Here is a 20,182-nt window from a genome sequence, read left to right on the forward strand (position 1 = left end):
AAAGGTTAAAATATGTATCTACTGTGGCATCATTGACTACTGACTGTAGAATGTAGTTGAACTAGTGACAAGCCTGCGATTTTGCAATTTTTATTACAAGTAGGACACGTTACAAATAGTTAATGATGAAAATGATGTAATTACACTGCAATAAATCTTAATATGCTTCAGGCAGCATTAATTGTGTTATATTTATTGTGTTTGACTTAATTAATGTAGATAAATTGGAAGACATATCGTTCTTACAATCCCCTGACCATGGTTAGTCTAGATGAATGCTAGTAATTATATGCTAATTCTGATATATTGTTGTCTGCGTAGATATACGAAAAAAATAAATAAACATTGCAAGTTTGTAACAAACTTTATTTATGTCATTGCTGTACAGCTTTACAAGAAATGGCCTTGTCAATAAATTACATGAACTTCATTTTGCAAGCCTGGACCTTTAATGGGGGTTGATTCAAATAAGGTATTTTAGCAAGAGAGAATACTTTTATTTGCCTCTAACAATGGGAGGAGATATGCAATGAGACCAAAATATTCGTTGGCCATTATGTAAGGTCCTTCATGACATCATCAAGGACCTGCACCCAACAGCTCAGAACCTGGTAATACACTGAACTGCCATTCGATCTGTGTTTCGGAACGGATGGACTGATGTAAGTCGATATTGTAATAATGGAATTGCTTTCTTGTACTGTTGCTGATGCTTAATACATTACATAGTAACCCCATACAATGCAATCTGAAGCCATTCATGGATTTACCATATATATATATATATATATATATATATATATATATATATATATATTAGGGCTGTCAATCAAATAAAATATTTAATCGCGATTAATCGCATGATTGTCCATAGTTAATCGCAAATTTTTTATCTGTTCAAAATGTACCGCAAAGGGATATTTTTCAAGTGTTTAATACTCTTATCAACATGGGAGAGGACAAATATGCTTGCTTTATGCAAATGTATGTTTATTTATTGTTGGAAATCAATTAACAACCCAAAACAATGACAAATATTGTTCAGAAACCATCAAAGGCACTGCATTTAGCATAAAAAATATGCTCGAATCATAACATGGCAAACTCAAGCCCAACAGGCAACAACAGATGGGCATATTGACCTGCTAAATTTAACATTACTTAGTAATATGAGTACTCACACAATGTAACGTGTCTAACTTTACACATATAAAGGTTCACTAAAACATCCCGTTTTTTTAAAGCATTAACACAAAATGATGGACCTCAATGCCTCACGACAACAGACACATTGTACAACAGGTACATTGGTCAGCTAAATTTTCCATTTCTCGAAGATCATTCCCTGGATCCCTTGCACTTCTAAAGCAAATCACACAATGTAATTGTGTCCAACCTCACATGGGGAAAATAAAGGCTCACGAAAACATCCCCTTCTACTATGTGGAATCAAAAGAAGATGATACAAAATAAAACAAACAATAAATAGGCTAAAGTGAGCAGGAAACAGTGGAAAGGGAGTATAATACAGAACTAGGACTCGAACTAGAATATTGCAGTTAGGCTATACTCCCATTTCTTTGCATACAACAGTTAGGTTATACTCCCATTTCTTTGGATACAACAGTTAGGTTATAGGCTACTTCTATTTCTTTGCACCGAACCCGGTGCAAAAACAGACAAGCCTGTTTACATTGACGGACGACAGGGCAGCTCGCTTCCTCTGAAAAATATGCCCAGACAATGAAAAACTGCGTTCACGCTGTTTTACTCGAGAAAACATGGATTCCGACAGAAAACGCTGCTTTATTTTATTGTTAAGGAGTATATTAAGTGAATAAATAGAGTGAAACCGCGAAACTAGTTAGGCTGTAGTAGTACTGAAATGTAAATATGCTATCACTATCAGGTGTTTCGTTGTATCATTTGCAGCATTTATTTCTGAGAAAAACAACGTTTACTAGCTAAGCTGGCTAGCGAAAAAAGTTGCTGATGGATATCGTAACGTTTAAATTTCACACATTGCTATTATGAATGGGAAACATAAATGATACTAACGCATATCACATAACCACACACCCAAATGAAAATGCATGAAAAGCCTAAATACACCATTTTCCTTTCTTACCACGAACTACAAATGCCGCCATTTATCTTACTGTGACGTCACCAATCTGGAAGTAAAAAAAGTCGGAGCTCAGAAATGATGCTCGAATATCCGACCTATAATACTATGGCAAGCCGTTTTAGCTTTAATTCATTTATAGAGGATATCACAAATACAATTATAACTAGTGAGAATGCAAATTCTTGATATCAGAAATTCAATTGTAACTAGTTATAATTCAAGCGTTTTCGCCATTCATTTCAATGGGACCTTTCATTTTTGATATCAAGAATTAAATTTTAACTAGTTAAAATAGGAATTTTTGATATCACGAATTGTATTTTAACTAGTTAAAATTGGACATTCTAATTAAAACTAGTTAAAATTCTATTATTCATATCAAGAATTCCAATTTTAACTAGTTAAAACGGAATTCCTGATATCAAGAATTCCAATTTTAACTAGTTAAAAAAATTCATGATATCAGAAATAGGTATTTTAACTAGTTGAAATTATATTGTTGATATCAGTAATTGATTTTCTGACATCAGAAATTGGCATTTTAACTAGGTCAAGTTCCAACTCCCATTGAAATGAATGAGAAAAACTTTTTCAATCTGACTAGTTAAAATATAACTTCCGACATCAAGAATTGGCATTTTAACTAGTTAAAATCGAATTTGTGATATCAAGAATTTGCATTCTAACTAGTTAGAATTTGAATTTTAGATATCCTATAGAAATAAATTAAAGCTAAAACGGCTTGCTATGTAATTCCGAGTTCGACTGCCGTTCAGTTGCTTTTTTCACAAGTCGGACCTCGTTTTTTACTAGTTCCGAGTTGTCTTGAACGCAGCATACAGGTCGGGCAAATGGTCATCATAACAGAATGTGTGTTAATGCGTCAACAAAAAAATTAGTGGCGTTAAAACGAATTTGCGTTAACGCGTTATTACCGCGTTAACTTTGACAGCCCTAATACACACACACACACACACACACACAATAATCAGATGATAGGTTTTTGAAAATGAATGCCTCAATTTTAAGTATAATTACACAAAACCTCCAATAAAAGTTACAGACCATTGAACGCAGTTCAGACGAGCCAATGACAGCACAGCGCTATGTCAGTGTAGCAAAGGCTTCCTATCAAAAAAAGCATTACAGTAAGATGTGCATCATTCAGTCAAAAGATCTGCTGTCTTGCATATCTCTGAGGAAAATATTAGCACGTGAAATGATGCACAGAAATGAATATGCAAAAAGAAAATCAATTCATTAAAAGTAATTTGCAACACTAGAAATCTTCTCTGAAAATTCTCCGGACATAAAAAAATATTTACGCCTTATTCCAAGGACAGCAGTGTTCTGGCCCTTTTGCTAGCACAACAGATCACCGCAGTGTGTGTGAGTGTGTGTGTGTGTGTGTGTGTGTTACCATGTGAGCGTATGCCTGCATGTGTGTGTTACCATGTGAGTGTCTGCCTGCGTGTGTGTGTGTGTGTGTGTGCGTGTTACCATGTGAGTGTCTGCCTAGGTGTGTGTGTGTGTGTGTGTGTGTGCGTGTTACCATGTGAGTGTCTGCCTGCGTGTGTGTGTTACCATGTGAGTGTCTGCCTGCGCGTGTGTGTGTGTGTGTGTGTGTGTGCGTGTGTGTTACCATGTGTGTCTGCCTGTGTGTGTGTGTGAGCGTATGAGTGTGCGTGTGTGACCATGTGAGTGTGTGCTTGCGTGTGTGTGTGAGCACGTGTGTGTGTCTGCCTGCGTGTGTGTGTGTGAGTTTGTGCTTCTGAGTGTGGGTGTGTGATAACATACACAATACAAGTAATGAGCTATACTGTATTCCCAAGAAATGGGAAAATTTGATTATTTAATACAAAACCAATTACTCAAGTAATAATTTATTTCTCATCAAAGTTATGTATTTTTTTAAATATCAGATTTATTCACACCCCCTCTCCTTGCTCTGTGCCCTCCCATCCCAGAGATAATGTTGAGTGGTGTTTTGACCCATCTGCAGCCTAGTTTAGGCTTTGAGCCAAGGTGAGGCCCGTTTCTTGGCCAAAATGTTCTGGCACTTCCTGGAGCTCATGATTCCACAGGTTTTATATTTGCTGTGTTTATATCAGTGGTTTAACAAACCATTGGTTTTCATAACCAACCACCCCCCTCACCCCACTCCCCCACCTCACCACCACCACACAATAAACATTAATAAAACATTTTCAGTTGATTAACTGTTTATTAACCAGATTAAATGTTGAGTTGCATGTCTTGGTAAATACTGCAATCAGACTTCTTTCCCCTGGGACTTCTGGGGCAATAAAGTTTTATACGATAAGATCAAATTGACTGCATAATGGAGAAGGAGGGTCTGACACGCATTTAGATTTCTGTTGTTCAATTCACTTCAATTTGCTTTGATTCAATTCAGCTTAGCCTGCCTCATCGCCCAAACGACCACAGCCAGCAAGAGTATGCATGTTCTGTTTGAGTGGTGCAGACCGCAGGAGTACACAGGCAGTTTATGCATCTGCATGTAATCCATGAAGTCTTAGCACAACACCAAGCAAATAGAAATCTATGAGCAAACTTGAGTAACATCTATTTGAGCTTATAGAACTGGGCACACAACATACAGATTATTGTAAGGAGCATAACATAATATAACACTGCTGAAATGAATAGATAAACCATAAAACACTGCTAAAATGAAAAGATAATACATGAAACACAACTGAAATTAATTGATAATGCATGAACCAATAAAAAATGAATATACAATGCATTAAAGCATTAACATGAATAGATGATGGATAGATCCTGACTAACTGAATGAATGTTATATTAAATGGTACTAAAAAGAATGAATAATACATACATCACTACTAAAAGGAACAGATGATACATAACAGTACTAAAATGAAATTAGAATGCATAAAACACCACTATACAAAGAGATAATTGGTAATACATTAAACACTACTGAAATGAACAGGTAACGCATTAAACACGACTAAAATTAACAGGTAATGCATTAAACACTACTGAAGTGAACAGGTAATACATTAAACACTACTGAAATGAACAGGTAATGCATTAAACACCACTGAAATGAATTGGTAATGCATTAAACACTACTGAAATGAACAGATAATACATTAAACACTACTGAAATGAATTGGTAATGCATTAAACACTAATGAAATGAATTGGCAATGCATTAAACACTACTGAAATGAATTGGTAATGCATTAAACACTACTGAAATGAACAGATAATGCATTAAACACCACTGAAATGAACAGATAATGCATTAAACACCACTGAAATGACTCGGTAATGCATTAAACACTACTGAAATGACTCGGTAATGCATTAAACACTACTGAAATGAAAAGATAATACATACAACTTACTTTCAGTTTTCTCACTGCATCTCTCACAACTTCTGTGCCTTTAGGTTGATCAACTTCTGTGTTTCCAAGGAACTATAATTCAATTAGAAAACAGCATAAAAATGCATCTCGCTCACACACACGCACACACACACAGTAAGCAATTACAACAAATTATGTATGCTTCATAGCTAAGGTAACAAATGCACAGTAATTACACATTTAGCGAGGTAGGAAAGGCCATAAGAAGAAGCACAAAGAATCGGTTCCAGCTCTTCCAAAGAAACTCAAATACATTTGTTGATTTCAAAGTGAGGACAGCAGACCAATACATTATGCAAACATATTTTAATTCTGCAGAAAATACATTAAATGAAATAACACAGTGCAAGCATCAACAGCAAATTGTTTAAACAAATTCAAATATAAAACTTATTGTCTCAGGGTGCCGTCTTTGATTTTGGCAAGAATTACAGAGATGAAAAGATGCCTGACTGATTACTTGAGAGAGTGGTTCATTTGATCATTTTTTAAAGTTTGAAGTTTAATCCCCCCCCCCCCCCCCCCCACCCCCCAGCCACCATAAGGCTATCCAACAGAGGGTGCTGTTCACCTTCTGTCATGCAATTCCATGTGCGCAGCATTTTTAAAATTATACAGTATCTCCCATTAAAATTCGGCCACACAAGTCACACAGTCACTCAACACTTAAAATTATTAATGTTAACCACAAAGCAGTTCAGCTGAAAACTTTTCAAACAGGGCACATATAACTGCGTCAGTTTGGTTTTGCCCAGTTAATTTAATTCATCTTCATGTATGGTGAGACATGCGCAGTTGCTAAATGTTAGCGTGTGGCAGTGGACTTCCTGTGGGGAAGAAGCTGAGGAAGAGTGTACTCTCCCAGCCCATTTCCCTCTCCTCTACAGAGCGCACAGGACACTTTTACAGCAGACTGCACACAGGACACTACCACAGCCACTCCGCACCCATATCCACACCCATATCCACACCCACTCTCACACCCACACTCACTCCCACACCTGTACACACTCCCACACCCACTCCCACACTCACTCCCACTCCCACTCCCACACCCATACCCACACCCACTCCCACATCCACTCCCACACTCACTTCCACACCCATACACACTCCCACACCCACTCCCATACCCACACCCACATCCACTCCTATACCCACTCCCATATCGACACCCACTCTACCTCCCACACCCACACCCACTCCCCTGCCTTTAGCTATCGGTGGAAAACAAGCCAGTGGCCATCACCTCTGTCTGCGCTCCAGACGTCCACAGCAGATGCTCAGCCCAAGGGCTGGGTCTGCACAGAACACACTTGTGTTCAAAGCCACAGCCGGGATCACGGCACAGGCAGACCCCAGATCCAGTGTGGGGATGGGCCGACAGCTGCCCACTTCTTCTTTGTGTGAACCGTCACTGCCGCCCTACCTACCACTTCCAGTCTCTCTACAGTGCTTCTTCCAGCTGGACACAGCTGCAGTCCAATCACTGGATTGTAATTCAGTGTATAGGCATCTGTGTAGGCACTACATCACAGCTGAGGTCACTAGTCTTTTCCTAAACCCAGCTTTAGATCAACTGAACCTACGGTTTCCGCTCAACTTTCTTCATTTCACAGCTATTGTGTGATCTGAAATACCAGCACTCCCATGCAAGATATAGAAATCCTATAAACCAATCCAGATTAATAAATAATACTGTTGTTCTGCCAACCAAAAGAGAAAACTAATGAGAGGACCAGTTCCTAAACTGGCATGGCAGCACGGCACATGCCATGGAAAAGCGGGTGAGCTTTGAGCCGAGAGTAGAGGGTGTGGAGCCCTGATATTCTCCTAACCAGAGGAGCAGATCTGGTCTTCCATAGCTCAGACTTGGCTTAAAAATCTCATTCAATAAATGGTCATCCATTCCTGCAAAAACAATAATGCGAACAGATAAATCATCTCCCTGAAACATACCTTGGCATTATATGCAATATAATGTTTTGCCAGGGCCTCTGGAGTGTGCATCCAGGACTTATCTGAAAGAGAGGAGTAAAAACAACAACAAAATGAAATGAATGAACCAGTACAAATGACAAAAGGCTCGAGTCCAAAGCGTGATTTATGCTACAGCGTTTACATGAATAAGCTGGTGTCACGCCATCATTCACTGAAGACAGGTGGTCAACCAACTTCATAACCATCACAATTCACAACCTTAATGCCATACACCATTACACATTTAATCATGTGGAAAAGAGCTCTAAGAAAACCCCAGGGTTCCTGTACATTCCTGTAGAATATAGAAATTATCCATACACTACAGACCAGCTGTAGAATATAGGAGTTATCCATACACTACAGACCAGCTGTAGAATATAGGAGTTATCTATATACTACAGACCAGCTGTAGGATACAGGAGCTATCCATACACTACAGACCAGCTGTAGAATATAGGAGTTATCCATACACTACAGACCAGCTGTAGAATATAGGATTTATCCATACACTACAGACCAGCTGTAGGATATAGGAGTTATCCATACACTACAGACCAGCTGTAGAATATAGGAGCTATCCATACACTACAGACCAGGTGTTCGGATCAGTACAAGAACAGAACCGCTACAGGTAAGAACCAGTATAGTTATAGGACCAGCACAGGTGCAGAACCAGTACAGGTACTAAACCAGTACAAGCACTGACCCGGTACAAGTATAGGACCAGCACAGGCACAGGAGATTTAGCTGAGACACAACTAGCTTCAGAAGCAGCTGACACCAGTAGAGATGCCAGAGCACTATTGTAGAGTCTTAGTCATGCTGTAGATTTAACTCAATCTACTGACAAATTACTAAATGCAGGATGATGATTCACACAGAAAGTAATCCATTTATTACAATGAAATTATGTCTTTGTTTTTAAACGATCTATCAAGCACCAGAAATAGCTGACAACTCCCTAATGGAAACTGAATATACTGAAATACAGTAAAAATATGAAAATATTTATTTTTTTTGAAAATAAAACTCATATACTGCATATATTTCAATATCTGACGGCAGCAATCATTGGCATGCTTGTCTATACTGTATATTATGATATGTTTTCAATATATTTTCTAATGGTATGTGTATCCTATAATAGACTGATGGCCTGTCCAGGGTGTAGTCCTGCCTCTCACCCAATGCATGCTGAGATAGGGTCCAGCACCTCCCATGACCCTGACCAGGAATAAGCGAGTATAGATAATGGATGGATGGATAGATTATAGCTTTTGATCTGGTTAATAGATAGCATATTTTTAAAATACAAAATTTCTGAGTATATTCTGTTGCTGTAATGGCTGACATGTCGAAGTGATAAGCTAGCGCATGCTTATTAAAGGACTCCCTCAGTGCCTTCTGTTGACAGATGGGGCTGAGGTGCCACTTTCGGTGCTCAATTATGTGAGGGCAGCAGAAGACTCGTTTGTGATTTAGAAGTGCATGCTTTGGATTTAATCGTAACATGGGCTTCCAACGTAATGAATGTGTGAAGTGAGGCTCTCTGTGGTGCTCTGAGTGAGGGACTGTGGGGGAAGGAGCAGTTCTTCTTCTTCACAGACCACACTGAAGAACTCTGCGTGCTGACTCCTGCAATGCGGGGTGATGGATGTGATGGGGAGGGATCCAGACCTGGGGGTCACAGCATCAGAACAGACACGCCCCAGCCTGGACCGGGGACGGGTGGGGCAAGGACAGACATGCCCCAGCTCGGCGGGGAGGTAGGGGGCTCTCTCTTAAGGCCGGGAGGGCAGCTGCCAACACAGCTGGAGCCCTTTCACCATAAGACATATTTAGGATGCATGTTCAGTTCTCACGTTTAGGACAAGCTCAGTTTTCACATTTAGGACACATGCTCAGTTTTCACGTTTAGGACACATGCTCAGTTTTCACATTTAGGACACATGCTCAGTTTTCACACGCCCTGAGTCATCAGTGTGAAAACAGTGAGGCTGCACTGGCAGACAAACTGCCATTTTATGACTGTGCACTTTTTATTAACTCTGCTTTGGCTGGAAAAATACAAAGAAAAAAAGGTCAAAATAATAACAATGAAAAATTAGTGAAAAATAATATTCTTGACAAATTAGTTATTGCACTGTACTGCTGTGCAGAACCCCAGAGTGGAACCCACCCCCCCCCCTCCCCCCCAAATGTAAACCCAGCGTGGAACCTCCATATGGAGCCCCAGTGTAGAACTCCAGTGTGGAAACTCCATATGGAGCCCCAGTGTAGAACCCCATTGTGGAACCTCCATATGGAGCCCCAGTGTAGAACTCCAGCGTGGAACCTCCATATGGAGCCCCAGTGTAGAACCCCAGTGTGGAACCTCCATATGGAGCCCCAGTGTGAAACCAGTGTAGGACCCCAGGTTGCAACCGTACAGGACAGCAGGACCCAGCTTGGAACCCCCCTACCATCAGGGCAGGAGGGAATGTAGGACGGAGTGTGGCGCAGTGGGTAAGGAACTGCGCTTGTAACCGAAAGGTCGCAGGTTCGAATCCCGGGTAAGGACACTGCCGTTGTACCCTTGAGCAAGGTACTTAACCTGCATTGCTTCAGTATATATCCAGCTGTATAAATGGATACAATGTAAAGTGCTAAGTAAAAGTTGTGTAAGTCGCTCTGGATAAGAGCGTCTGCTAAATGCCTATAATGTAATGTAATGTAATGAATGTTGCTGTGGAGATGAGGATGATGAAGAGGTTTTTGTGATGATTCTGAATTTGAGCATGAGCAATAAAATATGGCCGGCTATGACTCAATAAATCCATCACCTGTCACCAATTCCTGTCACTACAGCACAGCTTATATGAGGAAGAGGAGGGAAGAGTAAGGAAGGAGCCCCAGACAGAGAGACTGACTGCTCCTCGGTAACTGCTGGAAACATGAATCATGACCCTTTTTTGTAGTAACATCATTACTCTACAACACTGTACATATATTTACAAGGCACCATCATGTTAGTAAAGTGTGCCAACTGGCTTGCTTACTTTGATCTTTCTGAAGTCTGCATTACAAGACATCAGAGAGTTATCTGAGGCAGGCAACCACAGAGTCCTGTAGAGCTTAGTAATATCAGAGCAGGGCAGTGAGCAGATTCTATGTCTGTAAGTATTCATTAATTATAATTAGATTCTTCTTTGTCTAGCCTACAAGGGACAAAATCCAGGCTTAGCAACCATCAAGTTACCAAGCTCATTATCTGTAGTTTTATTCTTAGGCATAATTCCAGAAATACCCAGTGAGGCAGTCTCACATACACTTAAAACCCTGCACCACATTTTCACATTCTCAGGACAAAATGGACAGCTAATCCCTCATTTTCACATTTAAAATTCCTGCGGAAATTACTGAAAATCCTTCAAAGAGAGCTTTACAGTAATGGTGCCTAGCATCTGCATTCAACAGATGTTTAAGCATGGAATCAAATAAATAATTATACATTTTGGAAAAGGCTGAATGCCTCATGCACACACACACGCGCACACACGTTTGCATAACGTTTCGTTTGCATAACTGTGGGGGTTATTTTTCATTCAGGTGAAAGAGAAAGCAATGACTCTTGATTCCCTGTTCATAATATAACCACCCTATTTTAAGGTCTGAACGGAAGATAAATAGAGTGTGCGCTGGCATTTCTAGCCTTGCATTTTATTAAGCAGTTAAAGTCCAGGGCCTAGTTTTATTACAGATTGCATGTACTCATCCATCTCCGGCTTTCGCTTGTTCAGTCCTGCTGGGCTCCTCCCTCTGCCCACCCCCCCTTCCCCCACCCCCATGGTCCGTAGTAAAGGTCACGCGTCCCCCCCTCCCCCACCCTGCAGGACTTTGGAAGACTGACTGAAAGGTCAATTTGCAAAGCTACTGTAAATGACACGTTTAAGTCAACGTTCCTTCAAATCACAATTAAACACTGGCAAGGGCAGCCGCATTGTAAGGAATCGTATGTCTGTGCAATTATTTACAGCATGACTGCCAGTGTCCTCAGCGTGACTGCCCCCTCTGGTGTGGGGGGGGGGGATCGATTAAAACGCTGCTAAACGAGACTAGCATGCGCCAGCTTGCATTTGGAATGGAGTGAGAATGTCAGAGGCCGCAGAGGTTCGAGCTGTTTTTTTCCTCTGTCCTCTTCTAATGATGACATTTAAATGGTGCTCTAGGACAAAACTGTAAGTGGAGGACGTACATAAATCACAGCTCGGGGAGCGACGGCTATATGATCCGCTAGCTTTTCTGAGCATTTGGCACGTGCTTAGAAAAAGTCAATGGACCTGCGGCCAGTGTAGGTCCCAGAGAAACGTTTGGCCGAGCGTCTTCTCAATAACAAACTGCGTTTAGATTGAACGCAATGGTCTGTGCTTCCCGCCATTTTGCCGTTTTACAGAAGAGATGATGAAAAGACAGCTCCAGAGGGGACTGATTTATTTAGGGGCTCTTCTGGATTTATCACAATAACCCCAACCCCACAGATATAATATCAGCTCTAGCTCCCCAACACCTGAGGAATTCCCCCCCACACCTGAGGAATTATCCCCACACTTGAAGAACTATCCCCACACCTGAGAAATTCTCCTCACACCTGAGGAATACTCCCCCACACCTGAGGAACTCTCCCCACACCTGAGGAATACTCCCCCACACCTGAGGAACTCTCCCCACACCTGAGAAATGCTCCCCCACACTTTGAGACAGACACAAAGGGCCAGTATCTATGCAGGTTTCTATTTCAGCCAATTACCTTGCCTCAATTAGCTAATTATCTGGACATGCCAACACAGGCTGATTAACAGACTACACCACGATAACAGGCTTCACACAGAGGCACACAAATAGCATTTAGCATTCACCTGTAAGCTTATCAATGCAAATCAAATGATTAAATAATTAAAAGCACATGTAGCTATGGAATATAGCAATGAATCCATCTTTCCTTGCCCACCCGAGATGTTATTTTATGCTTCCAATATCAACACTTACCAATTTTTTTAAGCCATGTTAAAAGACTTCTTTAAGACTGTTTCTGCAGCATAATTTTTGTTTTTTATGAATTATATTTTATTTGCTTGCATGCATGTACAATACATTGTGATTCATGTATGTGGAACACTATGTGTGAGTCTGAAGAATGTGCTATGCAAATAGCCTCTGTTACAGTTCTCTGACCTTCAGATTTGTGCTTCTGATTGCATATCATCAACAGCATCTCTCTTCTCTAACATATCCACTAGTCTTCAGCTCAATGTTTTTATAACCAAAAATAGCTACAAATAGCGTACCTAAAAAAAAAAAAAAATGACAAACATATACAGGTATAACATTTTTGACAATTCTAGACATTAAGCAAAACATATAACAAATTTGTCAAAAAATGTTCCATGAGAGTAATTTTCTCGCTTTTGAGATCAATAACAATATAATAGAAACAGAAATATAGAAATAAATGCAGACAATGTTTAAGGTCTAAATCAACAACAACTTCCTTTTCAGATAAGAAGGTGAGTGTTTGCACCAAACAGGCCTCCAGGCTTCAGTCCCCTGATGGGGACGCTGAGCTGAAGGAGAACAGGGTCAAGGCTGAGACCACAAAACTGACAGGCCCATAAGCCCCTCCCCTCCACACAGGGTTCTCTAGAGGGTGCGCACGCCTCCCTCTGCCCAGTCCTACTGGAGCACTGTAACGCACATTCAGGCTTTAGAGGAGGTGATTTATGATGTACCGATTTAAAAAAGATGCAATCTCTATCATAGTGAAGGATAGTTTGAAATTGACTTTCTGTGCAGATGGAGAAGAAAGCATGCCTTTTTTTTTGGTGGGTCAGGCACTACGCTGAATTCATGCTCCAAAATATTCTCTCAGCATCTAATTTTCCAGTCCAGGTCCAGGCCCTTTATCTGTTGTCATTAGAATGACAAATAGAAGGCACTGTGCAATGGAAATGATACACTTCACAGTGAGCTAGAGCTTTAGCCCTGCATGGGAAAACAAGGGCCGGATTATGAGCATAAAGATTATGGAGGACCAGAAATTCACTGCAGCAACAGACATGAATTATTGACCAAAATTTTTTTAATCCTTTCTTTATATCCAAACAAATGTACACACACACACACACACATGCGCACACACACATGCACACACACACACACGCACGCACGCAGGTACGCACACCAACTTCCATTATGTCCCATGACATTAAATTCTGTACAATACATTATCATATATCAGATATAAAAATAATATTAAGAACTGTGACAATGGCTATACTGTACACACAAATACATATGCATAACAGGCGATTCTGTTTATTTTATAGAGGATGTTTACGCTATATCTTGGTATAGTATGCACTGCAATCTGATCCAGCAGAAAGGTTCAGCGCTGAAAGAGTTAACATCACAGATTTGTCAAAGTGAGCTAAGTGATTGTCCGAGTTCCCTCAGAAAGGTTAATCAAATGTTACACTGGAATAATGCATCGCCACCTGTTCACATTCTCCCCCACACATCAGCCCCCATAACTCCCCACACACCAGCCTCATAACTCCCCACACATCAGCCTCCATAGCTCCCCACACATCAGCCTCATAACTCCCCAAAAAACAGCCTCATAACTCCCCACAAATCAGCCTCCATAACTCCCCACACACCAGCCTCCATAACTCCCCACACATCAGCCTCGTAACTCCCCACAAATCAGCCTCATAACTCCCCACACATCAGCCCCCATAATTCCCCACACATCAGCCCCCATAACTCCCCACACATCAACCTCCATAACTCCCCACACATCAACCTTCATAACTCCCCACACATCAGCCCCCATAACTCCCCACACATCAGCCCCCATAACTCCCCACACATCAGCCTCATAACTCCTCACACATCAGCCTCCATAACTCCCTACACATCAACCTCTATAACTCCCCACACATCAGCCTCCATAACTCCCCACACATCAACCTGCATAACTCACCACACATCAGCCTCCATAACTCCCCACACATCAACCTCTATAACTCCCCACACATCAGCCTCCATAACTCCCCACACATCAGCCTCCATAACTCACCACACACCAGCCTCCATAACTCCCCACACATCAGCCTCCATAACTCCTCACACATCAGCCTCCATAACTCCCAACACATCAACCTCTATAACTCCCCACACATCAGCCTCCATAACTCCCCACACATCGGCCTCCATAACTCCTCACACATCAGCCTCCATAACTCCCAACACATCAACCTCTATAACTCCCCACACATCAGCCTCCATAACTCCCCACACATCAGCCTCATAACTCCGGGCTCGTGCACCTTTTTGGGTTTCTAATGCTAGACAGCCTTCCACCTCCACCCTCACCAGCGGGAACTGGCTAGACGAGCAAAGCGTCTCATTTAACCCGCACATGAGCCGCCATTGGGAGAAGGAATAGCTCATCTACACTTTAATATTCAGTGGCAGCCCCTGTACGGTCTGCAGGGCGCGATAAACTCTTCCGGCGCTTCCAGGGATAAGGATGGTGGGGCCCCCGGGCAGGCCTGTTCCCGGCATTAATAAAACATTGCTTGGGTTCCCTAATCTTATTAAAAGCCTTTCAAATGGGATTTACAATTAAAGTTGTCCTATATACAGTACAGTGCTGCTTTGAAAGATTCTATTTACAGAAATAAGAAATGGAATCCCATTCCGCAGTTTAACAAAGAAGATTGTGGGGTGTTAAGAGACTGAAATGCACACTGAGCATATAATTGGAATGTAAATAAACCCTGTACTGCAATTTTCCTGTTTGTCCTACAGTACATGTGACCAACACCACTTGTTGGACGGCTGGATGTTAAGCTCCAGGATGCTCGCTGTCTCCATAACCTGTCGGATGCTGCAAAGTGCATTGATGAGATAACAGTGTCGGGGCCCAATTGAGTGTTTGTGATCGCAGACAGTTTCACACTTTTTTGATTAAATCATCAGCAAACTGACTCAAGGTCAGTCCTCATTCACTCTCTCGCGTTACTGCAATGAAATCCCACAGCAAAAAGAGAAGAATAATCATAGCGATCAAAGGTTAAATGCAAAGTATGATTTCCCTTAACTTTGTGCTGTCTGATGAACATGCACAGTCCAGTCTGCAATGCAGTGAGACATTTGCTGGAATGAAAGGTGATCAGGAACAAACTTTGTAATGTTTCAGCCTGTTTTCAGAACAAATATTAATGAATTTTCAAAAAAAAACCAAAAAAAAACATTTTTTACATAATGCATTTGGATGCTAATCACAGACTTTTGGGTTTGATTTTTTTGTGTTTAATCATAAGTGAAGCAAAACATAATTTCAAGGAGTCAATGACTGCTACCCCAAATTGCACGTTCAGAGAAAAAGCAATGTAAGAAAATACAATTACCAACAGAACGTTACAAAAATTTAGCGTGGCCAGCAAGGGATTTGAATCAGACTGCACGGACATGCAAAAATAGTCTTAGAGGGATTTAAAATGTAAAATCAGCCAAACAGTTTCCCCAGAAAGGGATAACTTAAAATACCCTTGGGTGAAAAACGACTCCTTAGAGGATTATGTTTTAAAAGTAATAAAATAAACAAATCCAAAAAAGCACTTCAATTGAAGAACATGATGGAAAGCACCATAATACCCCCATGAGAAGCACCTTTACCATTCAACCTTCACCCTTTACAATTCAGCCATTATCACTCAGCCATTTACCAATCGCCCTTTACAATTCAGCCATTACCATCCAGCCATTTACCATTCGCCCTTTACAATTCAGCCATTACCATCCAGCCATTTACCATTTGCCCTTTACAATTCAGCCATTACCATTCACCCTTTACAGTTCAGCCATTACCATTCACCCTTTATAATTCAGCCATTACTATTCACCCTTTACAATTCAGCCATTACCATTCAGCCTTCACTCTTTACAATTCGGCTATTACCATTCTGCCTTTACCATTCATCCATTAGCATTCAGCCTTTACCATTCACCCTTTACAATTCAGCCATTACCATTCAGCCTTTACCATTCACCCTTTACTACAATTAAGCCATTTACCATTAACCCTTTACAATCCAGCCTTTACCATTCATCCTTTACAATTCAGCCATTACGATTCAGCCTTTACCATTCACCCTTTACAATTTAGCCATTATCATTCACCCTTTACCATTCAGTCATTACCATTCAGCCTTTACCATTCACCCTTTACAATTTAGCCATTACCATTCACCCTTTACAATTCAGCCATTGCAATTCACCGGTTACCATTCACCTGCACTCTCCCCATGAGGAGTGTTTTTACACATTAACATTACAGGAAAGACTGGAGCTGATGAATTCAGCCACATTTTAAAAAATCCTTTGATGTTTTCCAGTAATCACCAGAAAAACATGCAATACTGTAATTACAAAATAAATAATTCCATTAAGCCCCTAGGCTTATGAAGAGGGCATTTAAGAGAGAGCAAATCAGCTTGGATGGGTGTTCTAGAAACCACCACAGTGATTCTACAGCAGTATCATTTAAAACGAGGATCACTCTTACCTTCCTGGTTCTGATTACACTGGATGAATGACTCACACTCCGTGTGTCCAATCTATGTGATTCACCTTTATTTTGCCAAGGCAGGTCACCTGAAAACTCAATGTTTTTGCTGTGGTGAGCTGGGGAGTGAAAGCGTGTTGGAATTTGGACTTGGAAGCAGAGGTTAATACCTCTCTACTTTTTTGATAAGTGACATGAGATGTTTACTGACCCACTGAACAGCTCAGTGCCCCGCTGCCACTCTGGGGCATCTGATCTGCATTTGAGTCACAGTGGGGGGTGGCTGGGTGCCCATACTGACCAACACCTTGTCTAGGGGCATCACAGTTACCCAAGGAGCCAGACATAGACTTAGACATAAAGAGAGAATAGATTTGAGAGAGAGAAAGCGAGAGCAAGCAAAAGAGAGAGAGAGAGAGCAGAAGAGAAAGAGAGAGAAAGCAAGACAGACAGAGAGAGAGAGAGAGAGATGTTATAAGTTCTTCAACATTCAATATTCAATCCATAATGAACAGAGGTGATTAAGTGCAGTACAGAAAGCCCTGTTCCAGCAGTGAGCCGGCATGGAGGAGAGCTGTATCTGATAAAATAGACCAGCGGCACAATCACAATTAATAAGGTCCTGATGATTCCCATGATTACATCAGCTATTTTCCGCTGCAATTTGATCTTGCATGCTTAGTATGAAATATTAAACGCACATAATAATGTTCCGACATGCTGGCTGCAATGTGCATGAGTGCAAACTAATCAACAGGACAGGAATGGGATTATTCGAGGTTACTCACATTTTCTCCACAAAAACCATAGAATATTTATGTCATGGATTAAGATAATAGATGCTTTGTTCTGAAGCTCACTCCACACTCCCGCAGTAAGAAGTCTGCGCTTCCAGAGAGAGTGGAAAACTTCTGTCTCACTATGAAAAGCTTTCATGCCCATTTATGTAAGATGACTTCACCCTCCCATGCGTAGATTCACAGAGAGCAGAACAGTGCTCAGCCTGTGCACATTTGCTAGTGTAAATGGACACATTAGCACAAGGCAAAGAGTGTAGTGTGAATAGCGCGCATCAGCAATTTAAATGAAGTTGGCATTATCACCCGCAGACTTACTGTAGACTAACTGATTCCACTTATTCTGATTTGTGATATGGTGGCACGGTGGTGCAGTGAGTAGCACTGTCGCCTCACAGCAAGAAGGTCGTGGGTTCGAATCCGGCCTGAGCCTTTCTGTGTGGAGTTTGCATGTTCTCCCCGGGTACTCCGGTTTCCTCCCACAGTCCAAAGACATGCAGTTAATCTAAATTGCCCATAGGTATGAGTGTGGGAGTGAATGGTGTGTGCCCTGCAATATATTGGCAGCCTGTCCAAGGTGTATTCCTGCCTCTCGCGCAATGCACACTGGGATCGGCTCCAGCGGCGCCCGTGACCCTGCCCATGATAACATAACATAATATAATGACGAGAACAGGCCATTCAGCCCAATAATGCTCATCATTTTCCTGACTAAATTACCTGCTAAATAAGCGGGTATAACTAATGGATGGATGGACGGACGGTGATAAAGCCAGTCCCCAATTGAACCCTTTAATGCTGACATGCTAAAAGAAGAAAAAAGCCCTTAAATAAATGTAACCACAATCTTCAAATGAAAACTACAGTAGTTGATTTCAGGGATCATTTACACCTTAAACATAAACACATAAGTATATTTGCATATATATTTGTTTATGGGAAACTTATTACAGCCTTTTCAGACAGTGCAGTGTTACACGTGACCAATCAGGACAGGTGTCTGCTTTTTGCCGAGCCCTGTCTCAGGTGATTTCTGCCAGGGCAATGAGACTGATCATTTGGAAGATCACCAGAGCAGGATACGCAGGCCCTAAAATGGTCCCCAGTGCATCATGGGGCTTATCCCATTAAGGACTCCACTGGGTCATTTTGGGGGGGGCAGATGGCTGCTGATATGTCTGGCTGGCAGGAGCAAGATTAGGAGGAGGGCTGGGGCTACCTGACGAGTACAGGGTTCTGTTCTGCCCATTTCTCCGGAACCTTCTACACAGGCAGAGACAGGGACACCAAAGAATCGAGAGGCATTGTGGGTATTCTACCTTTTTTCCTGTTAAACGCTCGATTCATGGTGGAAAACGTCTGATCTCCGCCACTGGGGAACCTGCGGCAGTTCTACCTGAGGAAGAGAAAGAGCACATTATGAGCAATGGAAAAAAGGACATTTTACACAAACAAGCAAACAAACAACAAACAAACCAGAAAACAAACAACAAACAAACATTTTTCACTACACACCTGAGTTACTTTTGCTTCACACAAAAAAGCCAGTGTTCATTCCCAGTATTTGACCACCAGAAGTTCTCAGGCTACGCCCACAGATTCGGTGTCAATCAAGCACATTTATGATGTCACTGATGCTAAGTAAAATGCTACGTGAAATGACATTTGTAATGTCTAATATCAAATACATGATTCCCCACCCCCCAATTCTGGAAAAAAGTTCAGAAAAATAAACAACACATACTTAGTGTTAAGGTAAAATGAATTCCCTTATTTTGAGGTGTACGAAAAAGAAAAGCCAGCAGACTCTGACTCTCTGTGATTAGGACTGCTGCTGGTGAGCACTAAAGCAGGAATGAATGAATGAATGAATGAATGAATGAATGAATGAATGAATGAATGAATAAGTTCACATTTCTGGAAAACCATATAATTAAACAGTGTTAAAATTAAAATTGTGGTTGGCTAAAAATACAGATAATGCATTTCTTTTTAAAACCAGCCACTGATAACCTCATTTCAGACAAGGTTTTGGCATTATGCTACTATAATCATGCTATGTTAAGTTGCTACTGTTATTATGTTTTTAGCACTCCAGATCTTTAGATCAATTCTCAAGGACAATTTAGCCTCATGAAAGATAATAAGTTTTTTTGATGCTGCTTGTAATAGGCATATCATTCTGTGGTATTACTTTAGTTAAACTCTCCTCAAAAAAACTTTTGTTACGAACTGTTTTGAA

At 41.1% G+C, this 20,182-nt stretch overlaps 1 protein-coding gene across 9 annotated transcripts in view; it reads right to left on the minus strand.

Annotated features, from left to right (window-relative positions):
• The window catches only part of gulp1a (GULP PTB domain containing engulfment adaptor 1a), a 146,044-nt gene that overhangs the window by 14,301 nt on the left and 111,561 nt on the right, over window positions 1–20,182 (minus strand). For 8 of the 9 annotated variants that reach the window (XM_035394547.1, XM_035394552.1, XM_035394553.1 and 5 more), the window contains exons 2-4: window positions 19,260–19,336; window positions 7,510–7,571; window positions 5,530–5,601 (exon numbers count right to left, since the gene is read on the minus strand). In XM_035394547.1, the coding sequence (XP_035250438.1) occupies window positions 5,530–5,601; window positions 7,510–7,571; window positions 19,260–19,287 (162 nt within the window). In that variant the 5' untranslated portion in view covers window positions 19,288–19,336. The remainder of the gene's footprint in view (window positions 1–5,529; window positions 5,602–7,509; window positions 7,572–19,259; window positions 19,337–20,182) is intronic. The other variant, XM_035394550.1, reaches the window with a different exon arrangement.

The sequence above is a fragment of the Anguilla anguilla genome, chromosome 15 (assembly GCF_013347855.1).
Source record: "Anguilla anguilla isolate fAngAng1 chromosome 15, fAngAng1.pri, whole genome shotgun sequence".
Classification (NCBI taxonomy): Eukaryota; Metazoa; Chordata; class Actinopteri; order Anguilliformes; family Anguillidae; genus Anguilla; species Anguilla anguilla.